Below are 18794 nucleotides of genomic sequence, written 5' to 3'. Positions count from 1 at the left end.
CGCCGCCGGTGTCCGTAACCACTAGCGCTCGAAATAAAAAAAACGAAATAAGAAAAATTTCCAGGATGGAAGGAGGTTCGAACCTGGGCTCTCTGCATGCCATGCCGGTGCTTGAAATTGCTTTGCAAAAACACTGTATACAGGCTTCATGTCAGGAACGAACCTCATTAACATATGTAATATAGCGTGGTAGAAGAGTAAGATACCAACCAAGCGTCACGCAACGCGAATTATGTAACCAGGCGTCACACAATGCGAATTACGCAACGAGTGGGTTGTTGAATACCTCCAACCCATTACAAAGGGTTCTGCCAGAATTCGTGATAGTCATCAGCCACAGCATCAACAAAGTGTACATAATGCCTTACAGGTGTTTAGCAGGTACCACGGTTCCTTGCAGTGTGAAAAAAATTGTATAGTGGCTGCACCCCTACATCACACAAATTATCATGATTTATAGCGTAGTGGCTTCCTCGCAAGTGTACTTCTATTGGTTGCCAAGGAAGCCTATAAGGCTCCCATGATGCATTTCCTCAGAATCTCAATGAAGTTATTTCCATCTCTCTATCTCTTTCTCACGTTAGCTATGTTATAAAGCGTGGTGGGAGAGTGAAATAACGACTAGTGTGTCCTATAAAGCTTCCAACCCATTACAAAAGGCTCGGTCCTAATTGTTCATCGTCATCAGCCGTCACATCAAGAAACTTCACATAATGCCTTACAGATGGGTACTCGCTTCTCCGCAGAATGACGAGTAATGTCGTGCTGGGTGCTTCCCAACTTCACAAAAATTATGATTGGTGTGCGTAGTGGGCACATTGCTAGTGTACTTGTATTAGTAGCCACGAGAGAGTTGGGCTCTACAAATGCCGCTCTTCGAGCTTTCGCTGTGACTGTGCTGCGTTTTCCGAGCAGACCTGGCGTTTTTTTTTTCTATGAGACCAGTAAACGGCAGAATTTCATGACCAATGTGATGCATGTACCCGATGACGGATATAAACTTTTCAGCTTCAGAAGTGAACGCAAGAAAGTCGCCAGCATACGATATTCTGTCCTGCGCTTTCTTGTGTTGACTTTTTGCCGAACGTAACATAACAATAAACGGGCCTTCAAGTATTGCTTGACTCTTCAGTGCAAACATGTTCGTTGTAAGCGGCTGCAAAATTAGAGCATGCAGTTGAGGAAGTGCGTCGAAACGTGCTAGTGTATTGGTTTACAGAACAATGTGCAATTCATAAAACTATCATAACGTGTTTTTCTTGTGAAAAGCCCATATAGAAACCAAATAATAACGCCTGGCTGGCAGATGTTCTCACCAAATCCGAACAAAAAAGGAACAGGCAGCCAATTTTTTTCTCATTGTATTTTTGTGCCCATTAAAGCCCATAGCAGTATGGTGATCCAATACAAAGACATTGTTCTAAATTAATGCAAGCAAAATCTAGTCTCCTGGATATTGTGGTTATTCTCAACGCCTGCCACATATAAATGTGTCATCTGATCGTTTTTGCAGTTATAATTAGGTATTTTCGCCTGGTGCGATTGCAGAGAAGACATGATATTAGGAAAGCCCTCTTCCGCACTTCTGCTTGTCTCATATTTTATTATTGTGGATTGTAAGGTTCCGCTTGTGCAAAAGGTTTACAATATCAGAAAGGTAATGTATGTCTTACTTTTCAGGTTTTCACCTTGTCGTCATCAATGGAAACTTTCGATTCCAGTAAGGCTAGTTACACTGTTCTTTGTGCTCCAATATACTTGTCTATATTTCTACAAAAGCTGATTTGTGCGCTCTAATAAGTGGCATTATTGCAGTGCTTTTTCCCAAAAGTATATTTAGCAAAAGTACCCGGCGCTTTGTAAAAAGCATAACCTTCGCACTCTTGTTATAACACTCTACTAGGCTTCAGACCATGCCCGGCCTTATTTCAGCCTTAATTGTCAGTAGGGTAAGCTGTCCGCAATTATGGGCTTCTGAATTCATACTTCATGTATGCGCAGTGAGATCTTAAAACATGCCGTCATTCGTAACTGCGGTAAAAAATGTTGGCAGGTCCCACGCAGTCTGGGAAACAGTCGCATGCAAAGCAGTCGGCGAGCTACCTGTGCTACGTAACTTTGGCTATTAGCCAAGTGTTACGGCGTAAATGAACGTTGTGTAAATTGAACGTAGTGTGTATATTTCGGGCTACATCGACTATACATTGGAGCTTAAAGCGTAGCTTAAGGTCCGACGTAAGGTCGGCAGTCACGTTAGAGCGCAGACGCCAGTTCTATAGAGACGAGGCGAACGCTGCGGTGCGATATCTGCTTATGATACATAATATTCAGTAGTGCATTCATCAGGTTTTCAGCTGCGCTTGAATATAGCTTGGTGAGTGATGTGGGTAAACATTTTTGGAGGTTTACCTCTTGCAACCCTAGTTACCTGGAACGAAAGGCATCCTTGGCTTAGTTTTGAAAATACTACGCGAGCAGGTGGGGGCTGCAGCAGCTTCGATCTTGGCACGCTTCTGCGCTTTGTAAGCTTTTATATAACGTGTAATCTGGCATCCCTTTGGTGCGGTGTGTCAGCAGGTGACTTTGCCTTTACTCGAGGTTTCGCAGCCTGCCGCCTAGCTGTATCTACTGCATCATTAGGTTTAGCCTGTCTATAGCGTTCGCGCGCGTACAGACGGCCGAACTAGCGCGCTACCCATGGCTATACTGAGCGACTCACCGCCGGCGAATCAGCCGCTAAAGATTCGTCTGGTCAGACGTTACCGCCGCGGCAAGGATCCGAGCGAGCGCAGCTGTGACGCCTCTCCATAGCAGATCATGTGGTGTAACTTGGAGCGAGTGAGAAGCAAGGACAAAATAACAGCACCTGCGGCAGTAGCTTCCAAGCTCGCCAAGTGCCAAGTGCAGTCTCCTATTCCTTTGGATCGCGCCTCCTCGAGTCATGCGGCTCTTCATTTGTCAATAATGATAATTGTTGGGGTTCTATGTCCTAAAACCACTATATGATTACGCCAGGCGCCGTAGTGGGGGCTTCAGAAATTTCGACCCTCTGGGGTTATTCAACGTGCACATTTTCGACCCTCTGGGGTTATTCAACTATCGCACGGACCTCTATCATCCTGTCTCTATCGAAATACGGCCGCCGCAGCTGAGAGCTCTTCTTTTGCCAAGGCCGGCCGGACGCACCTTGCGCGTGCGGTTGCGCTCGGTAGGCGGAAGGTCAATGCGACGCGATGAATTACCCTGCGAGACTTGGATTAGTAGGCATTCGCTTTAAAACATCAGCGCAAAACTAAGGTTAAAGGAAAATGAGGATTGTTGCTGAAAAAGAGCTCATAACGGGTACAAGCCCTCAACTTGTGTTTTAAGATACAAGGTACGTTACCTAAGCCTGGAATTCCTAAACACCCTCGCGACTACCTCAGCAATGTGCCTCGCACATAAGGGGCATTGAGCTCCAAAGTGATACTTCAGCGGGGTCATGCAGGAACAGTGTTGAAATGGGAGTGAAAGGCTTCCCACTTAAAGTGTATTCAGAAGGAGTGTACAATAATAGCTCTTGCCAAAATTGTGACCAATGCACATATATATCGAAAACAGCAGTCGAAGGGACACATCCAGGAGCATGACGATTGAAACGACTTCTATGAGCATGATGATTGAGTATAACGACTTCTATGAGCATTCGCTCGTGATAACCACGCCATTTCACTGCAAATGTGGCCGCTAAAGTTAACCAAGGCTCCGATGTAAGTGTTGAGTCACCCTTACTCCGATATGACGCGCCCTGTACGTTCATATGACGCGCCAAGTACGTTCATTACTTAGCCCTAAAATTTCGCCATGCACTCCATGAGCACTGTGCGTAGCTTGCGCACCTCACAGTTTTCCCATAGCTATTGCCTGAATGTGTCGCCAATCTTATACTTACTGATCAAATGCATTAAAAGACAGTTCGATTAGCGATGTACTGGTTTACTAATTGATAATGCCCACCGTTCACACTCTGCGTATATCGACCGTTATGAAAAACGTAATGCGGGAAATTTTTTTCTGATGTGCTCCTCTTTATGTCACACACGAGCAAATGAGTCCAAAGAAAATTCCGCCAATTGGCGTGACGCTCTCTAGAAAAAAAAAGAGCGTACCCCCCTCCCTGCCTTTGGCTACGAGTGGCGCTGGCTAGCATTCCCACCCTTACACGTGCAGAAATGGCCACCGCAATGGATACGGAAGCACCTGCCCTGATTTTCCTCTCCTGCCCTCTGCTGTTTGGCAGAGTTTCGGTAGGAGCCGGCACAACCGGTGTCACGACAACAAAACCCTGCGAAATCACGAGAAATTTCGCGACTTTGCCGCTATGGAAAGGGCGCATGCATCATGGCGTCGTGAAACACACAGATTGGTAGAACATCGCACGCGTAATTCTAAGGTCGGTTCGGATCCCACCGACCGAAAGGGTGATTTTTCGTCCATTTGATTTCATTTCAGTTCACGTCATACTTTTAATACACTGCGAATAAATACAACACTTCATGTCCCCAACGCTTTGCTTCGCCCATTTATTTGCTGGATTACTTTGCTTCTGTCTAACAAATAAACGAGAAGCTCTGAAAATATTCCCCTTCTTCCGTTCATTCATTGTAACCACCTCGTCCCAGCAGACTTAGTGTCCTATGATTGCATGCCAGGATTTAATGGGTATTTTATTTGCCACCTTATGCGATCACATGTCTCGTGAAGCCCTCTGGCAAAAGTGAGCTTTCCACACTCGCCGCCTTGGCTACGATTGGGTTTGCCTAATGTTCCCAGGGATTACGAGTACATAAACTTGGAGGACGCTTGAGCTTTGCCTCAGGAGTAGAACTCAATAGCGTTATTGGGCTGCGTTCGCATTGCATTCTCAATCGGTGGCCTCGCTTCGCTTCTCGGCGGACACCTCAATCATGCCGCAAGGACAGGAATGTCTGTGCGCGTAACAATGGCCGTTTAAAACCTACTGCGAGTGCAGTTGTTAAGTGCCCACTACCCCGTATTTCTTCGTTTTGCGAATCAGCGAAGGGCCAACTACGCGTCGGTAAGGCAACAATCGAACCCACGCAGATGTTCACGCCGTTCATGCTCCTGCCGATGATGATAAATCCACTGTGGCGCATACCCTCATACCACACGCTGCGGTATGTTGGTGTGGGCCACACATGATTGTTGCAAAGGATTTCATGATGTACGGGACATTGAAGCCACGTTATTCCTGTCACGATCAGCGAATCGTGCTCATCATGCACTCACATCCTGCTGTGCCAATTTCGGTATCTACCAAGTTAGACAAACAGACAGACAGACAGACAGACAGACAGACAGACAGACAGACAGACAGACAGACAGACAGACAGACACAGACAGACAGATAGATAGATAGATAGATAGATAGATAGATAGATAGATAGATAGATAGATAGATAGATAGATAGATAGATAGATAGATAGATAGATAGATAGATAGATAGATAGATAGATAGATAGATAGATTCCAAGTGCGCTTGGTTCGCTAAGAAATGCTTCGCACTTCAAAAGAAGTGTGCGATAGCACTTACACAGATGATCACTTTATTAAAATGAAGCAATAAAAAGTACAGTGAGTTATTTTTAAATAATTACCAGAAATAAACGAAGACAACAGGTTGTACGAAAATGCGTGTTAGCAGAGTGACGAATTTTTTTTCATATGGCGTTCATGTACCATGACAACCGCAAAGTTCATGAACTCAAGCGAGTGACATGTGGAACGGCACATGAGTTTAATGTGTTGGTTTCACCACGGATGCGTGCGAAGTAAGTAGGATAATGCAATATTCCTGACGTTATTGAATAGACTTGCATTCTTTCCGATAATGACCTTGGTACATGTATGTATTGTCATAATATTATAGAGGCTCTATACCCCGACGCCTGCTTAGAGAGGGAAATATAAATTGTTTTTCAAATGTGTTATTGCTTGTGTTTTGGATATCACTGTGTAAGAGCATTCTAGCGGGCATGTTTTCAACAGATTCTGGTATTTTACATAAATAACCGCAATGAGGTGACCATACCGATGTGGGAAATCCAATTTGAGGGCGAATATATGTTGCATAAGGAAAACGGCGTATATTAGTCCGTGTATTTCATACGTTCTTGCGTCATTTGCCACAGGACCGTGATGCGTTGTTACAGATGTTACTTATATGAGTTACCTAACAAAGGTTTGACGTTAAGCTTACGCATACATATTCCAAATAATTAACATTAAACACAAGTTTATTAATCACATATTAGGAAAAATCTACTTTGGTATATCTAGGAGAGAAGAGTGTTACTTCACAGTAGACTTATTTGCATTTACCGACATTAGCCAAGAGCTGCTCCAATCGCTAATGAAATCAAAATCGTTTTGTGTAATTGCGTGCTCATTATTATTAGTAATCGCTGGGTGAATTATACAATTGCGAACCAAGATTGGTTCTTGTGAAGACATGTTGTTCGCATTGTCGTTAATATAAATAATAAAAACTAACCGACTGAGCATACTGCCCGGCAGCACACCAGATGAAAGTAAGAACCAGTGTAGTAAATACAGGGTGATTCTTTTGGAACTGATCTTTTTTATGGGGCTATTGTTTTGTTATATTGTATCCGATTTTAATGCAGCTCGCGACGAAAAACATTCTGGAAGGATGAAATTTTATGGCCCGTCCTGTTTTGTGATGTAGAATGCCGAAGGAAGGAAAATCACAGTGTCCTTTGTGCATTCACCCAAGACGACTCGAAGGCAAAAGCCATCTTGTTTTTATTCTCAGTCGACGTATTAGGGAGCCCACATGAACGGCCGGTCATCTAGGCTCCCGAGATGTGGTTATCCTGCCCTGCCAGCCTCCGAAAGCTGTTTGCACCTAGCGTGGTTTCGCACTGCCTCCAGGATCTGAGTCACCTTACCTGGTTTTGCGCTGCCTCCGTGATAAGCCCACCTTTGGCCAAGCTACGACGTCATGTGATGACGGTGTGGGCTTATGCCGCAGGAGCAAAGGAACAAGGCGACTGAACCAGAATTGACGCCAGCAGGGAACAGAAGCCATGGCTTCATGTGTCACTGCGAAGCTCTGCCTTTATTTTCATGTTCTAATGTCGCACGCACTTCGGTTTTGTTCGCCGCCCACAGGATGGCGCTACAACAGCATTATGTGACGATAAGTCACATGACGTAACGCCAGAATTTGTGTCGTCATGATGACGCCATATGATGACGTCATCACGTTATGATAACTTTTTGCACCACTCGTCCCCGACGCCGCAGGAGGCGAGACACCAACGCCAACGGTCAAAGTTCGTACTTTGTGAGGCATATGAGCATTTCGCCTTATTAAATACAAAATAACGAAAACCACGAAATGTCGTACCATGAGGCATGGCTAGTCCGGCGCAGCGTTTGTGTCAGCCAGCGGCTGGGGAAGTTGGCGATGCCACGTTTATCACATTAGGTTGACACGAAAAAAGAGCACTGTAACGATGTTGCACATGCTCCGCCGTATGTCAAATAAACATGGTGGAACAAGACAGCAAAGAGGCCAGAATAGTCGCTGTCGGAAAGATTCTGTATGAATACCTGCGTATAAGTTCTCCGAACGAGACCTCAGTGAAATGGAACAGTTACACACGACCCTTCCTACTATCATTGTGCTCCTGAAGCACACAAGGAAAGAAGAGCTGCTAAATCTTGTGTCAATACTACCAATAAGAGACATATTCAATAAAGCACGAATTCTAATGCGATACCGACTTGAAAACACAACACAAAGGAAACAAATCTTGGCGTGGGACAACAGAGTTCACGGGAGGTTGGCGCACGAGGAAACGACCACAGCACCACCATGGGTAGCACTGCTAAGCGCACGAAGGCAAAACGCCCGATTGCCAGGCACAACACGGAAACCAAACTATTTGAGAAAAGGCAGCAGCTCAGCAAATGCGATAACACCATTGACATCTATACTGACGCAATAATCATACACGCAAGAACAAGTACGGCTTGGGTTAGCCCATCTGCGCCCCATTACAGTGGCTATCATAGCTGCGTGCTTCCCGGTGGTGCACCCTTACATGCAGAGTTGTCGGTCATATCGGGAGCGAGCAACAATATCCCGACTGACGCAGGAAACACGGTAAACAAGAGTCATCTGAATAACTTTTGCATTTGAAAAATTCGCCCCCGGACCAGGACGAATTTTTCGGCAAATAAGAGGCTTTGTTACGTTACTGCGCACCACTTCGAGGATGAAAATTGAACCACACGAACACAAGCGCAATGTGTTCGTGTGGTTCAGTCTTCATCCTCTAAGTGGTGCGCAGTAACCTAACATTGAATAGATACGAACTAGCCCAAACAAGTACCCTTATAAGAGGCTTTATTTCTGAGAAATCCGTATGGATTTCTTTCTGGCTTCGCGCTACAATGTGGTTGTCTACTTTCCCTTTCTTAGCACTTTCGCCACCTTGCGGCATTCCGAAGAGCTGATCTGCAATACCTTTTGCATACTGACAGATTCGTATGAAGCCCAGCTGACAGCAACAACGAGTGAAGATGCGGTGGCCAATGACATTATCAAAACGTTAGAGTTTGCAAGACTGTGGAATGAATGCAGAAATTTTGTGGACCCCGGGACGCACTGGCGCGGACGGGTGAAACGAAGCCGCTCATGTGGTCGCCGCCCAAGAGGGTGGGATTTACTATTCGTGAGGCACCCCACACCCAGTTCGTCGCCAAGACTGGCGGGCCTCAATCCCTAACTAAAAATGTGGGGCGAACGCACACCTAGCAGAGCACTGACACATTACATTCGCGTAAAATGAAAACCGGCCGTAAACAGAGACTATTACAAGCTACACCAGCACCTCTTGTGGGCTAGTTTTCAAAGCGAGCCCCCGCCGAAAACACTGATTTGTAACTTTTGGGCCGTCCGACAAGCCGAACATGCCGCCCGGGTACAAGGATTTTGAGCCGTCACCGGACGCCATCATCATCGTCGGAGGGTGAGACCGGACAGGGATTAATCCCCTCTTCCCCCTGTCTCGCCCGAAGGAAACTGCCGGACTTCTATTAAAGTTTATTCATTCATTCATTATATGTCCTTACGGCTATAGTCGTCTTGCGAGACACATGGACAGACAGTCTTCTTTTTCAGTCGGTTTAGAAACGCTTATGCATTTAAAGCGTTTTGAATATTCCAATGGAAGTTGCATCTGCAGTGCTTGCAGTAGTTGCGCATAATTCTTCGAGTTGGAAATGGCCGCTTATATTTTGTCAACTGATCTCTAAACAAGGCTGTAAAATGATAAATGACTGTAAAATTCCACATTATTTTTCGGTGTTTGTTAGTTCAATGATTTTCTGAAGTTGACTACTTTACTTCCGTTTATAGTAGATCTTCGTTTTCAGAAATATTTTTAATGCTCGCTCGCCTAAGGAATCGCTAACCAACACAGCTACAACTGATCCTATGCACTGTGCTCTTTTTTTAATTTAGTTGGTTTGTGCCCTTACCCAAATTCCAGTCGTTCTGACGAAATTTCCACCTGCCTATATTCTATACAGTACGAACGTTACCTCTACACGAAAGCGAAAGAAGGGGAATAATAAAGGCTTGTTTTTATTTGTTTCACAATAATAATGACCACGAACGTACAATCAAGCAAAAGAAGGTATAGGGGATGTTATTTGTAGTAACTATTATACAAACGTGAATAAATTAAAGTGGACAAAACGATAGCATACAGGCGGCAGAGGCCCCAACTGCAACCTTCGAATAACGCGTCCGTTGCTCTACCAATTGAGATGCACCGGCGGTCATCCTCCCGTCCACTTCATAGGGGTGTAAATGTGCATTTAAACGTGGGAGATTGTCTGAAAGCGCGGCCAATATTGCTTACAACGGAACTCAGGAAAGCATTCAAACCCTGCTACTTCGAAAACTGTTTTACCACTTCCTTCCTCTATGGTAGCGTACCTAGGCGCATGCCATTGGAAGCCACGTGTCAGGGTCGATCTTGCCGTGTATGCTGATACGTAAACTCCTCACATGCATTTCATCAATGCAGCTTTCAAGATAAGTGAGGCACATCTCTTTAGCTGTTGCGTATGTCTTTCCTTTTCTTTCAGTTTTTGTGGACACCGAAACCTATATGGACATATGCTACTACAGGAACGGGCAACTGCTGGTGTCAAGCAGACGTCAATCAAGTGATACAGGAAAAAGAAGTTATTTACACTCATTACTTCCTCAACAAAGCAGAAATGAAGTACTGTAAGGTTGTCTGAACTTTTAAGCGCCATGTTGATGTCTTTTTTCTTAATTTGCAGGCGGCACACCCGATTAGTTGGAGTATTTGATAAAAAAAACATAATGTATGTCCATCCTTATGGTAAGTGAAAAATTTATTATACTCCCGGTTTAACGCTAAGTCCATTATATATGCGCGCACTATGTAACTACAGTGCAAGATGTACGTACATTATGTGTTCGGGATACGGTGTAAAATTTAACAGCGAAATTCGTGAAGCGGGCCGCAAAAATGATGGTTTGTAGAAGTGTGTTAAAAAAACAGTCATCATCATGAACGGGTTTGTGCCACAGAAATTGGACAAATGGCACTAGTCACTGCTAATCCACTGAAAATGACAAAGGCAACAGACGGGCGGCAATCACCAATTATGATTTCTAGACAGACGTGACCAGCAATTGAGAAAAGCAATAAACAGTGGCCGGCTTCAGCTTCGCTGAAGCTACTGTATGGAGGGATTCAGCGGTACGTACAAGAGACTGCTAGGGAACGGAAAAGGGAACGGTGGCTGCGAGAAGACCCCGAGCTATTATCATCATGAACGGGTATGTGCCTCGGAAATTGGGCAGATCCCACTACTCACTACTGGTCCACCACAAATGAAGAAGCCAACAGACTGGCGGCAAACACCAATGAAGGTGTCTACAGAGACGTACCCAGTTGTATCATGACACTCTACAAACGTAAGGGTAAGCAACAAAACGGATACCACATCGCTGACTGCGTGCCAAAGCACAGATAAAGCAGGATTCGCTCGGGCAGCTACACACCTAAACAAGGACCACTTCTATGATTTCTAAGCTTTCCTGCAAAATAGCACTGATACTCACACTGTTAGCAATGTCAGCCATGAAGTTGAATGAACGTCACGACAGTTGCATTGTTAGGAAACGCGTGAGTGAATCGACAGAATAATGCAGATGCCGTTCTCCTAAAGCTTAAGTGTCCCGTGAACACTTCCGCCGGATAGATACTTACGGCTGCACAATCAACAGAAGGAGGGTAGCTCCGTGATGACTACAAAAGGGTGGTCATTCATATAGCGGGTCATTTTCTATGGGCCCAAAAGACAGCCTACCACTCTTTGTCTATATCCAATCAATATTGCTCAGGTGTTGTCGAAGTGCGACACGTGCAGGCGACGACATATTCATCGAACCCACTTTGCATTTAGCGAGTACGGCGTGAATTCGGTGCCGTTGACAGTGGTGTGGATCTTCGTCTGGGCTGTAGCATCGAAGTGGCGGATAAATGACCGGCGAAGCAAGCAGGCGGCGTAAATTTCTGAAGACATAGTTGGCGGCTTGTGACCAAAAGGGTGGTCATTCAAATAACGGGTCATTTTCTATGGGCCCAAAAGACAGCCTACAACTCTTTGTCTATATCCAATCAATATTGCTCAGGTGTTGTCGAAGTGCGACACGTGCAGGCGACGACATATTCATCGAACCCACTTTGCACTTAGCGAGTACGGCGTGAATTCGGTGCCGTTGACAGTGGTGTGGATCTTCGTCTGGGCTGTAGCGTCGAAGTGGCGGATAAATGACCGGCGAAACAAGCAGGCGGCGTAAATTTCTGAAGACTTAGTTGGCGGCTTGTGACCTAGTTAAAAGTTTGGTTTCGCCTTTAACATCCGTCAGGGATGCACTTATCAACACAAACCTTCAAAAAAAGAACGTCTAAAGTACAATTCAAGAAAACTTCGATGTTAGTTTAAGTCGGCAACTGCGCGAAACTTGGTTGGATCCGAAAGAATTCTCTACCGCAAAGGGAAACTGAGCACGAAAGGAAAGCTCTCGCCGAATGTTAGGGAAAGAAACTGACCTTTATTCGTGTCAGGGTTCGAGATGTTTCGTCATTTCACATCTGTGCCTAGCACGGTGAAGGTTGGGGAAGGAGGGAGTTTTTTTTGGCATATTCGTCTATCCGCGTTGGATGCGCCCTTTGTAGCACCGTTGATGTCAGGATGTTTCCAGACCTTGCGTGCCAGCTGAGTGTCTCAGCGTCCGTCTGCTCCGTCGATGGGGTAAGGGGTCGCGCATCAGGCGCCATCTGATCGTTGTTTCCTTTTCTTTTTTTGCCTCGCTTGATCTCGCAAAGGTAACCGTGGGCGCCATGATTTCGTGCTGCCGTTTGAAGGCTGCAGCGAATGATTGGTGTAACGCGCGTTCGTGACAGGGAGCGTGTGATGACGGCAGTGACGCTATGTGACCAGCAGTGCCACAAGGAAAACATTGCACGGTGATAGTAGGAGAGCCATTGCTTGGAATAATCTGACTCGTGGCTGTGATGTCCTAAAATGCTGCCGGCCAGGCAGAGGCATAGGAAGCCGAGAAAATGTCGGTGGCAGTTGGACGAGGAACAGTGAGAACGCCTGTGGACGTTGTCTGCCAACTGACTTTGCCTACGAGAGAGGTTATGTAACTGGCGTTGATTCAGGGACTCGGGGAATAGTTTGGGCGACTTGGTCTTCGATGGAGTCGTGGATCGTAGGTGCCAAAGGAAAAATGAATATTTATCCCAGTACGCAAGCATCAAAGGTAGTTGGCCAACAGACCTCTGCGCGAGCAAGCTGCTGCATCTTTCATACCAGAAGACCGTCGTCTTCTCCGATGCTAAGGCTGTATATATAGTCGTCAGACGCAGTGGGACCTCGAAGGAGAAAACGTTGCCAGCGCGACTCGTCGTATTTCTGACAATTCTACTGCTTCGACGAAAGTGCTAAGATTGCTGAATATTAACGTTTGGTAAATTTTGCCCTCAGTGCACTCTATTATATGCTTTACCTTCCTCTCCTCTGATAATGACGAGTACACACGCTTGAAAAGGCAACCGATGTCTTCAGTATGGCTTCAAAAATTCTCTCTAAACTTAGGATCAATAAAGCAAGCGTTGTTCTGCCCGTAACACTTCTGCCCGTAACACTTCTGCCCGTAACACTGCCCGTAATACGAAATGATGCGAGGTTACACTTCATATCGTCATTCTACTAGTTATAGACATGCACTCGCTCGTACGAGGAGATGCATGTATTTTTCAACATCTTTATCGTGTGTCCCTAAGTATATGGAAGGATCTCGCCGAAAAAAGGCACCGGCTCAAATTAGGATGGGCCCCGCTTTGGAGGACTTGAAAGAGTGCCGCTTGCGTCGTAACAGAAGACGCGCGGTAGAGTGCGGGTCAGAAGTTCCAGGCTGGGGCAAACACTTAAACTCTACCACTTTGTGATAAATTTACTAGCAGGAGACGGCTGCGAACGAGCATCGATTACAAGCGCTCGGTCAAGGTCAAACGACAGGCTCATTCTATTGTCGATACTGCAGAGGCACAGAATAATAGGACATATTTAAAAGCGAAAAGCCGTGGACGAGAAGGAATACAGGACAACGCTATTCCTTCTTCTGTATTCCTTCTTCTCGTCCACGTCTTTTTCGCTAGTAAACATGTCCTATTACTCACGTTACCAACTAGCCCAACTTTCCGCCTTAAATGCAGAGGCGCAGGCTACTCTTCTTTATTACACAACGGAAAGCGTCCAGGAAGGCTGTTCATGCTTACTGACGTACGTTCTAAAATTATCGGTGATCATTCTCTCACCAACCATAGTCTCCTTGCCGACTTCAAAGTGTAACGCATCTTGTAAGCGATCAAGTTATGTCTGTGCAAAGCATTTCTGCGCCGAAGCCTCAGATTTAGCTCCCTCGCTCTGGTGTCTCCCACGGGCTCTTCGTGGTATTACCATCAAAATTCCCTGAGCTAACTACACCGCCTACAAAAAAAGCCTTCTACCATGACGTACGACCCTACATCATTCCTTGCGCACCTCCTGCTTTCTTCCTAAAAATTAGGCTCAACATCGCACTCCTTCATTCACACACACTCACGGCCACACGTCATAAACAGAGCTCACTATGCACTGTTTATTATTAGTAAACGAACCCATATGAGCAATAATGCGGATGTGGAAAGGCCCCGAATGAAACGTAAGTATAATATCACCCTCCCCTACCCCTCCGTTCAAAAACACTCATGGGGAACAACAAAAGCCACCAAACAATATTGAACTACAACCTAAAGTCAATTATCTATGAAGTAAGGAAACCGCGGTGTAGTAGGTCGTGCACACGCATTCACCGAATGTACAATGCTGGACAAGTATTTATGGTTTCGTCGCCTGGGTAGTACATTTGTACAGACTAAAACCACTTTCGACCGCAGCGGCAACAGCTAATGTTTTCTCACTAACTGTTTATCGTAAAGACCAACGTTTTCTGTTTGCTTCACCAACGCCTCTTCTAGAAAGATGCGTGCCATGTGAGCCAAGAAATTCACAGCATATCCACGGGTGAATGATGAAGAGCTTGGGCGAAGCTCCTGAAGCAATCATGGTTACACCGTGAAATCTTCAGTGGTTTCACCCAGCAGTAATCAAAGCGATAGCCCAGTACATCATCAAAGACGTGACAAACACTCTATATATTTGTAAAAGAAATTTTAATAATCGGAAATGGTAGCTAGACGTGGCTTCCGTTCGCCCTCCAATCTAGCGGCTTTATGGTCGGTGAAGTGATGGATCGGTGATGGGTCGTAGTGGGATGTTTGCAAAGACAAAGTAGTGGGCAGGTTGCAAAGGTGGCTTCCTTTCCCCCTTCGTTAAAACGGCTTTATGGTCGGTGAAGTAATGGATCAGTGATGGATCGCAGTGGGATGTTTGCAAAGACGAAGTAGTGGGCAGTTTGCAAAGGATCGGTGATGGGTCGTAGTATATTGCCGTTTACGCCTTACGCCAGACGCGTGACAAGGTTATACTAAGAGGAGCTTCGCCCCTAAAACCTCCTGTCCTACCCTTTACCTCCTTCCTCATTTCTAATAGAGGCAGTAGCTGGGGAGCCTTGCAGTGGCCGCTTGCAACACATATGCGCATGCGCATATTACCACCCCCGATGTCACACCACGCTAGCCCCATTGAAAACAATAGGGCAGTACGTGGCGCCATCTCTCGACAAGCGACCACAACTCAAGGCAGGACGGCTACAATGGGATAGCCAGCAATGGGATAGCCAGCAAAGGATAGCCGCAGGCATCTTTCTAGAGGAGGCGTTGGCTTCACTTATTACATCCAGTGAACCATATCTTCAAAACAAAATCTAATTTTGCTCACTGGCTAGGCTTCGAGACACTGCAGGGCATTGTAAGAAATTACAGTCCGTGTCCAAACCCGCGACATGTAAATCTACACAGTATTAGAGTACAAGAGAATGCGATAACAGAAAACTCTGATATCATATGAGATTTTGGATATGCCATGCTGTTGTTTCCCCGTCATCCGTCGCGGACCTCCGTTGGAGGCCTCTTGTGGCCATAGGTTTCTGTAGTGTTACAACAAACTTTCCGCATTGTTTCGTGGACATTTCTGTTTTGATATTTCGGTGCCTTATGTGATAGCAGATATTTCTACAGTACCACAAATATTTGATATAGACTGTCTGTTGTAACTAGGCATACACTATAGGATTGCCTTCTGTTATAACGACAGAATATGTCTGTTTAATAACGGACTAGTCTGTCGCCTCATCCGGAATCTGTAGTAACTACAGAGAAATCTTGCAACAATAGCACTCAGTGTTGTCCTCATGACAAGTCCTTATCTCAGTTTCGACAAGTTATGCACTCAATGGGCCGATCACACAGTTATTTAATCTAAGTTTTTCTAAGTCTAAAAGCGCTAATTCGGCACCAAAAGTCATAAAGATGAGTTAATGTTGCAAGTTATGCCAGGATGAGTAAGAGCGCACTTACCAACACATATTTCTGTCTTCCCTTTCAGGTTCTACATATAAAGTGAAGCACGAAATTACGTTTTTCGATAAACAAGCCAAGTGTGCTGTGTTCAGAGTCTTATCGATGTCTTCCTTTGTAGGTTAGTGTTATTGTTCTTTTTTCGCGAAACTTGGACCCCATTTTGGTTTTCACTTTTCTCCCTGAAATGGACTGATTAACTCGTTCTTGCTGTCAACGCACGTGTCGTTATATTTCGTATTTAACCCCTCAAATGCGTGTAACTCATTTGGCATCCGCAAATGACATTTACAATTGCTCACAGAGAACGTAATCAATTTACTTTACACCTTAATGTACTGAATTCTGATATGCAGATTGCCAAAGTATTGAATGTTATTTCTCACCCGCTTCTCAGATATATTCAAGTGGTCTCCAGCACCACTCACTGTCATTTACTTCATGCTTCGCGGAACGCTGAATCCTTGGGATATCCGTTGAGCCTTGCGTCGCTTCCTCTAAACTGGGAAGTATTAACGGAATAATTATATATTATAGATGGAGCAGGTTTAAAACATGAAAAAAAGGGACACTGAGCCACAAGGCAACCGCTACTGGAAATATGTTCGATTGTGAGTTACTCAGCTTCATATATGCAAAGCAACGCAAGTATGCGCTGGTGCACTGTTCATTTCAGCCGTAAGGCATGTTCTAGATATACAGATTGTAACAATCTTTTGAAAAAACAGCTTTTTTTGCTGCGCAATACAACATATGTATCACTAATACAGTCGATGTATCATTAATACAGTCACTAATACAGTCAGCGTTTCACCCATATTGCGGCTTCGTTTTCGCATTGAAGTGGTCCATGTAAAGATATGCAGGCTATACAGGCTTATCTAGCACGCGTTACTGGCCGTTTGTACGGCAAGTTTTAACGGGCTAATTTCTGTTGTAAGCGTGAAGAAAAAATTGAAGTGCAGGACCACAAAGTCCCGCGAAGCTTCCCTTTCTATAGCCTTCACTGCTCAGTTCGATTCAGCGGGTTGGCTTCGCCGTTGCCCAAGAGAGTTTGCTGTGATTAATGCAAGTCGTAGGACCGTGCGTCTTAAACTTCGCTAATCACGCTTGAGAAACACGTCTCGACAAGAGATCCAATATGAGTAAAGAACCGTGCCATGCAAGCATACCGACAAACTTTAGTGTGTTTTATGGGCAGCCGATCAAATCGTTTTGGGCATGAATATCTACTATAGGTATTTTTATTTAGATATTTCATTGTAAAAAATTGTGTGGGGCCCGGGAGAAGCATTATAATAACTAAATGTAAACTATTACTAAACATGCGGTATTTTATCTATGCTTAAATTTAATTATCTGAATCTTGAGAAGCTCCTGCCATTATCGCATCGAGGTTAAATTGTTGGGCAGGGTTACGCCAGGCTAAAGATGTGACATTGCTTACCTCAATTTCTCCGTATCTCATTTAAGTGATCATGCGATATGCAACAAATAAGTGTGGAGCCAAACTGCCTTGCAGCCATGTTTAATTTGACGAATTCGATAATTAAGGAATTCGATAAATAAGAATTGCGACAGCCATCATACAGGTACTTCAGTGACACTTCTGAAGTAGTTTCCATATGAAGAGAGTGTTACCTTCGTCGCGAAATCTTGATTAAAAAGCGTTAGTGACGGATGTCATTAAAGGTTTTCTTGCATGAGCGTAATTTTGTCGCGGCTATGCCGAAGTGCGCAAGCTTTGGTTATGTTGATGCTCTAAAACTAGGATTGAGCTTTTTCCCAGCTAACAAAACGGCAGGAGAAATCAAAGGCGCTGCCTTAAACCAAACCCTACGCAACACTACCAGTGACCCTGCATGCCCAGGCCTTTCTAATTTTATTATATAGGAAAGTGGAGGGCGCACGACGCAAGCATAAAATTGACAAAAATTTGCCTTGTGGTCTCTATATTGGTTACATCACTATTGTTCTTTGTGCTAGCAAACACTTTCAAAATAGAATTGTCACATGTAACTGCCTATCGCATTTTTTTTCTGTGCCAGGTCATGTCAACAAAGTGGACCTGCGAGTCTGGAACACGTCCGATGTAGCTGTCTCAGCCCGACCTTGTCTTCTATCATTCAAGAAGCAAACCCGCGGAGGGCACATCATTTACAAAAACATGTGCCAGAAGATGTTTGAAAAATCGCGAGCTTCGCAGGACCTGGACATTGAAGGAAGGAAATCACCCCACGACACTGTTTGTCACAACGAAGCCTAATAAAGATATGCAAAATGGCAACCACATCATATAGGTTCTACACATATGTGATGACGTGAATAGAATTACAGTTCGGTATTCCAGCTTACACTAGTGGTGCAAAGCTGGAGCCATCAGTGCAGCATGTGATCAACTAGTTTCTTCCAGCTTTTTTACGTGGCTGAACGTCTACTCGGTCTGCTTGTCTCTTCGGTCTGCTTCGTAGGGAAGACCGCGTCAGCTCGGTCTCAATTTTGAGGGCATTATTTACCTTGGTCCTAAATAGTCAGGCCTTAATGAACATGATATTGAATAGAGCTGTCATAATTGCTATGATTTCAACTAACGCGGTGTTAACATTATTCTAATTATCATTATC

General features: G+C 44.9%; 1 protein-coding gene across 2 annotated transcripts; it reads left to right on the top strand.

Moving 5' to 3' along the window:
* The first annotated feature begins 1484 nt into the window (after positions 1 to 1484).
* LOC119373745 (uncharacterized) lies at positions 1485 to 18452 on the top strand. Of its 2 annotated transcripts, none has more exons than XM_037643811.1 (5): positions 1485 to 1657; positions 10190 to 10329; positions 10391 to 10452; positions 16199 to 16291; positions 18219 to 18452. In XM_037643811.1, exons 1-5 carry the CDS (start codon positions 1556 to 1558, stop codon positions 18434 to 18436), a joined length of 615 nt encoding a protein of 204 aa, XP_037499739.1. In that variant the 5' UTR covers positions 1485 to 1555; the 3' UTR covers positions 18437 to 18452. The 2 variants fall into 2 exon arrangements, with proteins under 2 accessions (XP_037499739.1, XP_037499741.1); XM_037643813.1 differs by having other exon boundaries at positions 10190 to 10334.
* Positions 18453 to 18794: the final 342 nt, after the last annotated feature.

Source organism: Rhipicephalus sanguineus, chromosome 11 (assembly GCF_013339695.2).
Source record: "Rhipicephalus sanguineus isolate Rsan-2018 chromosome 11, BIME_Rsan_1.4, whole genome shotgun sequence".
Classification (NCBI taxonomy): Eukaryota; Metazoa; Arthropoda; class Arachnida; order Ixodida; family Ixodidae; genus Rhipicephalus; species Rhipicephalus sanguineus.
This window is presented reverse-complemented; position numbering and strand designations above follow the sequence as displayed.

Excerpts from the sequence above, each read along its gene's own strand:
- LOC119373745 (XM_037643811.1), top strand. The coding sequence starts at position 1,556 with ATGATATTAGGAAAGCCCTCTTCCGCACTTCTGCTTGTCTCATATTTT. Across the intron at positions 1,658-10,189 it reads AGGTTTACAATATCAGAAAG|TTTTTGTGGACACCGAAACC; the intron begins GTAATGTATGTC and ends CTTTTCTTTCAG. Across the intron at positions 10,453-16,198 it reads AATGTATGTCCATCCTTATG|GTTCTACATATAAAGTGAAG; the intron begins GTAAGTGAAAAA and ends CTTCCCTTTCAG.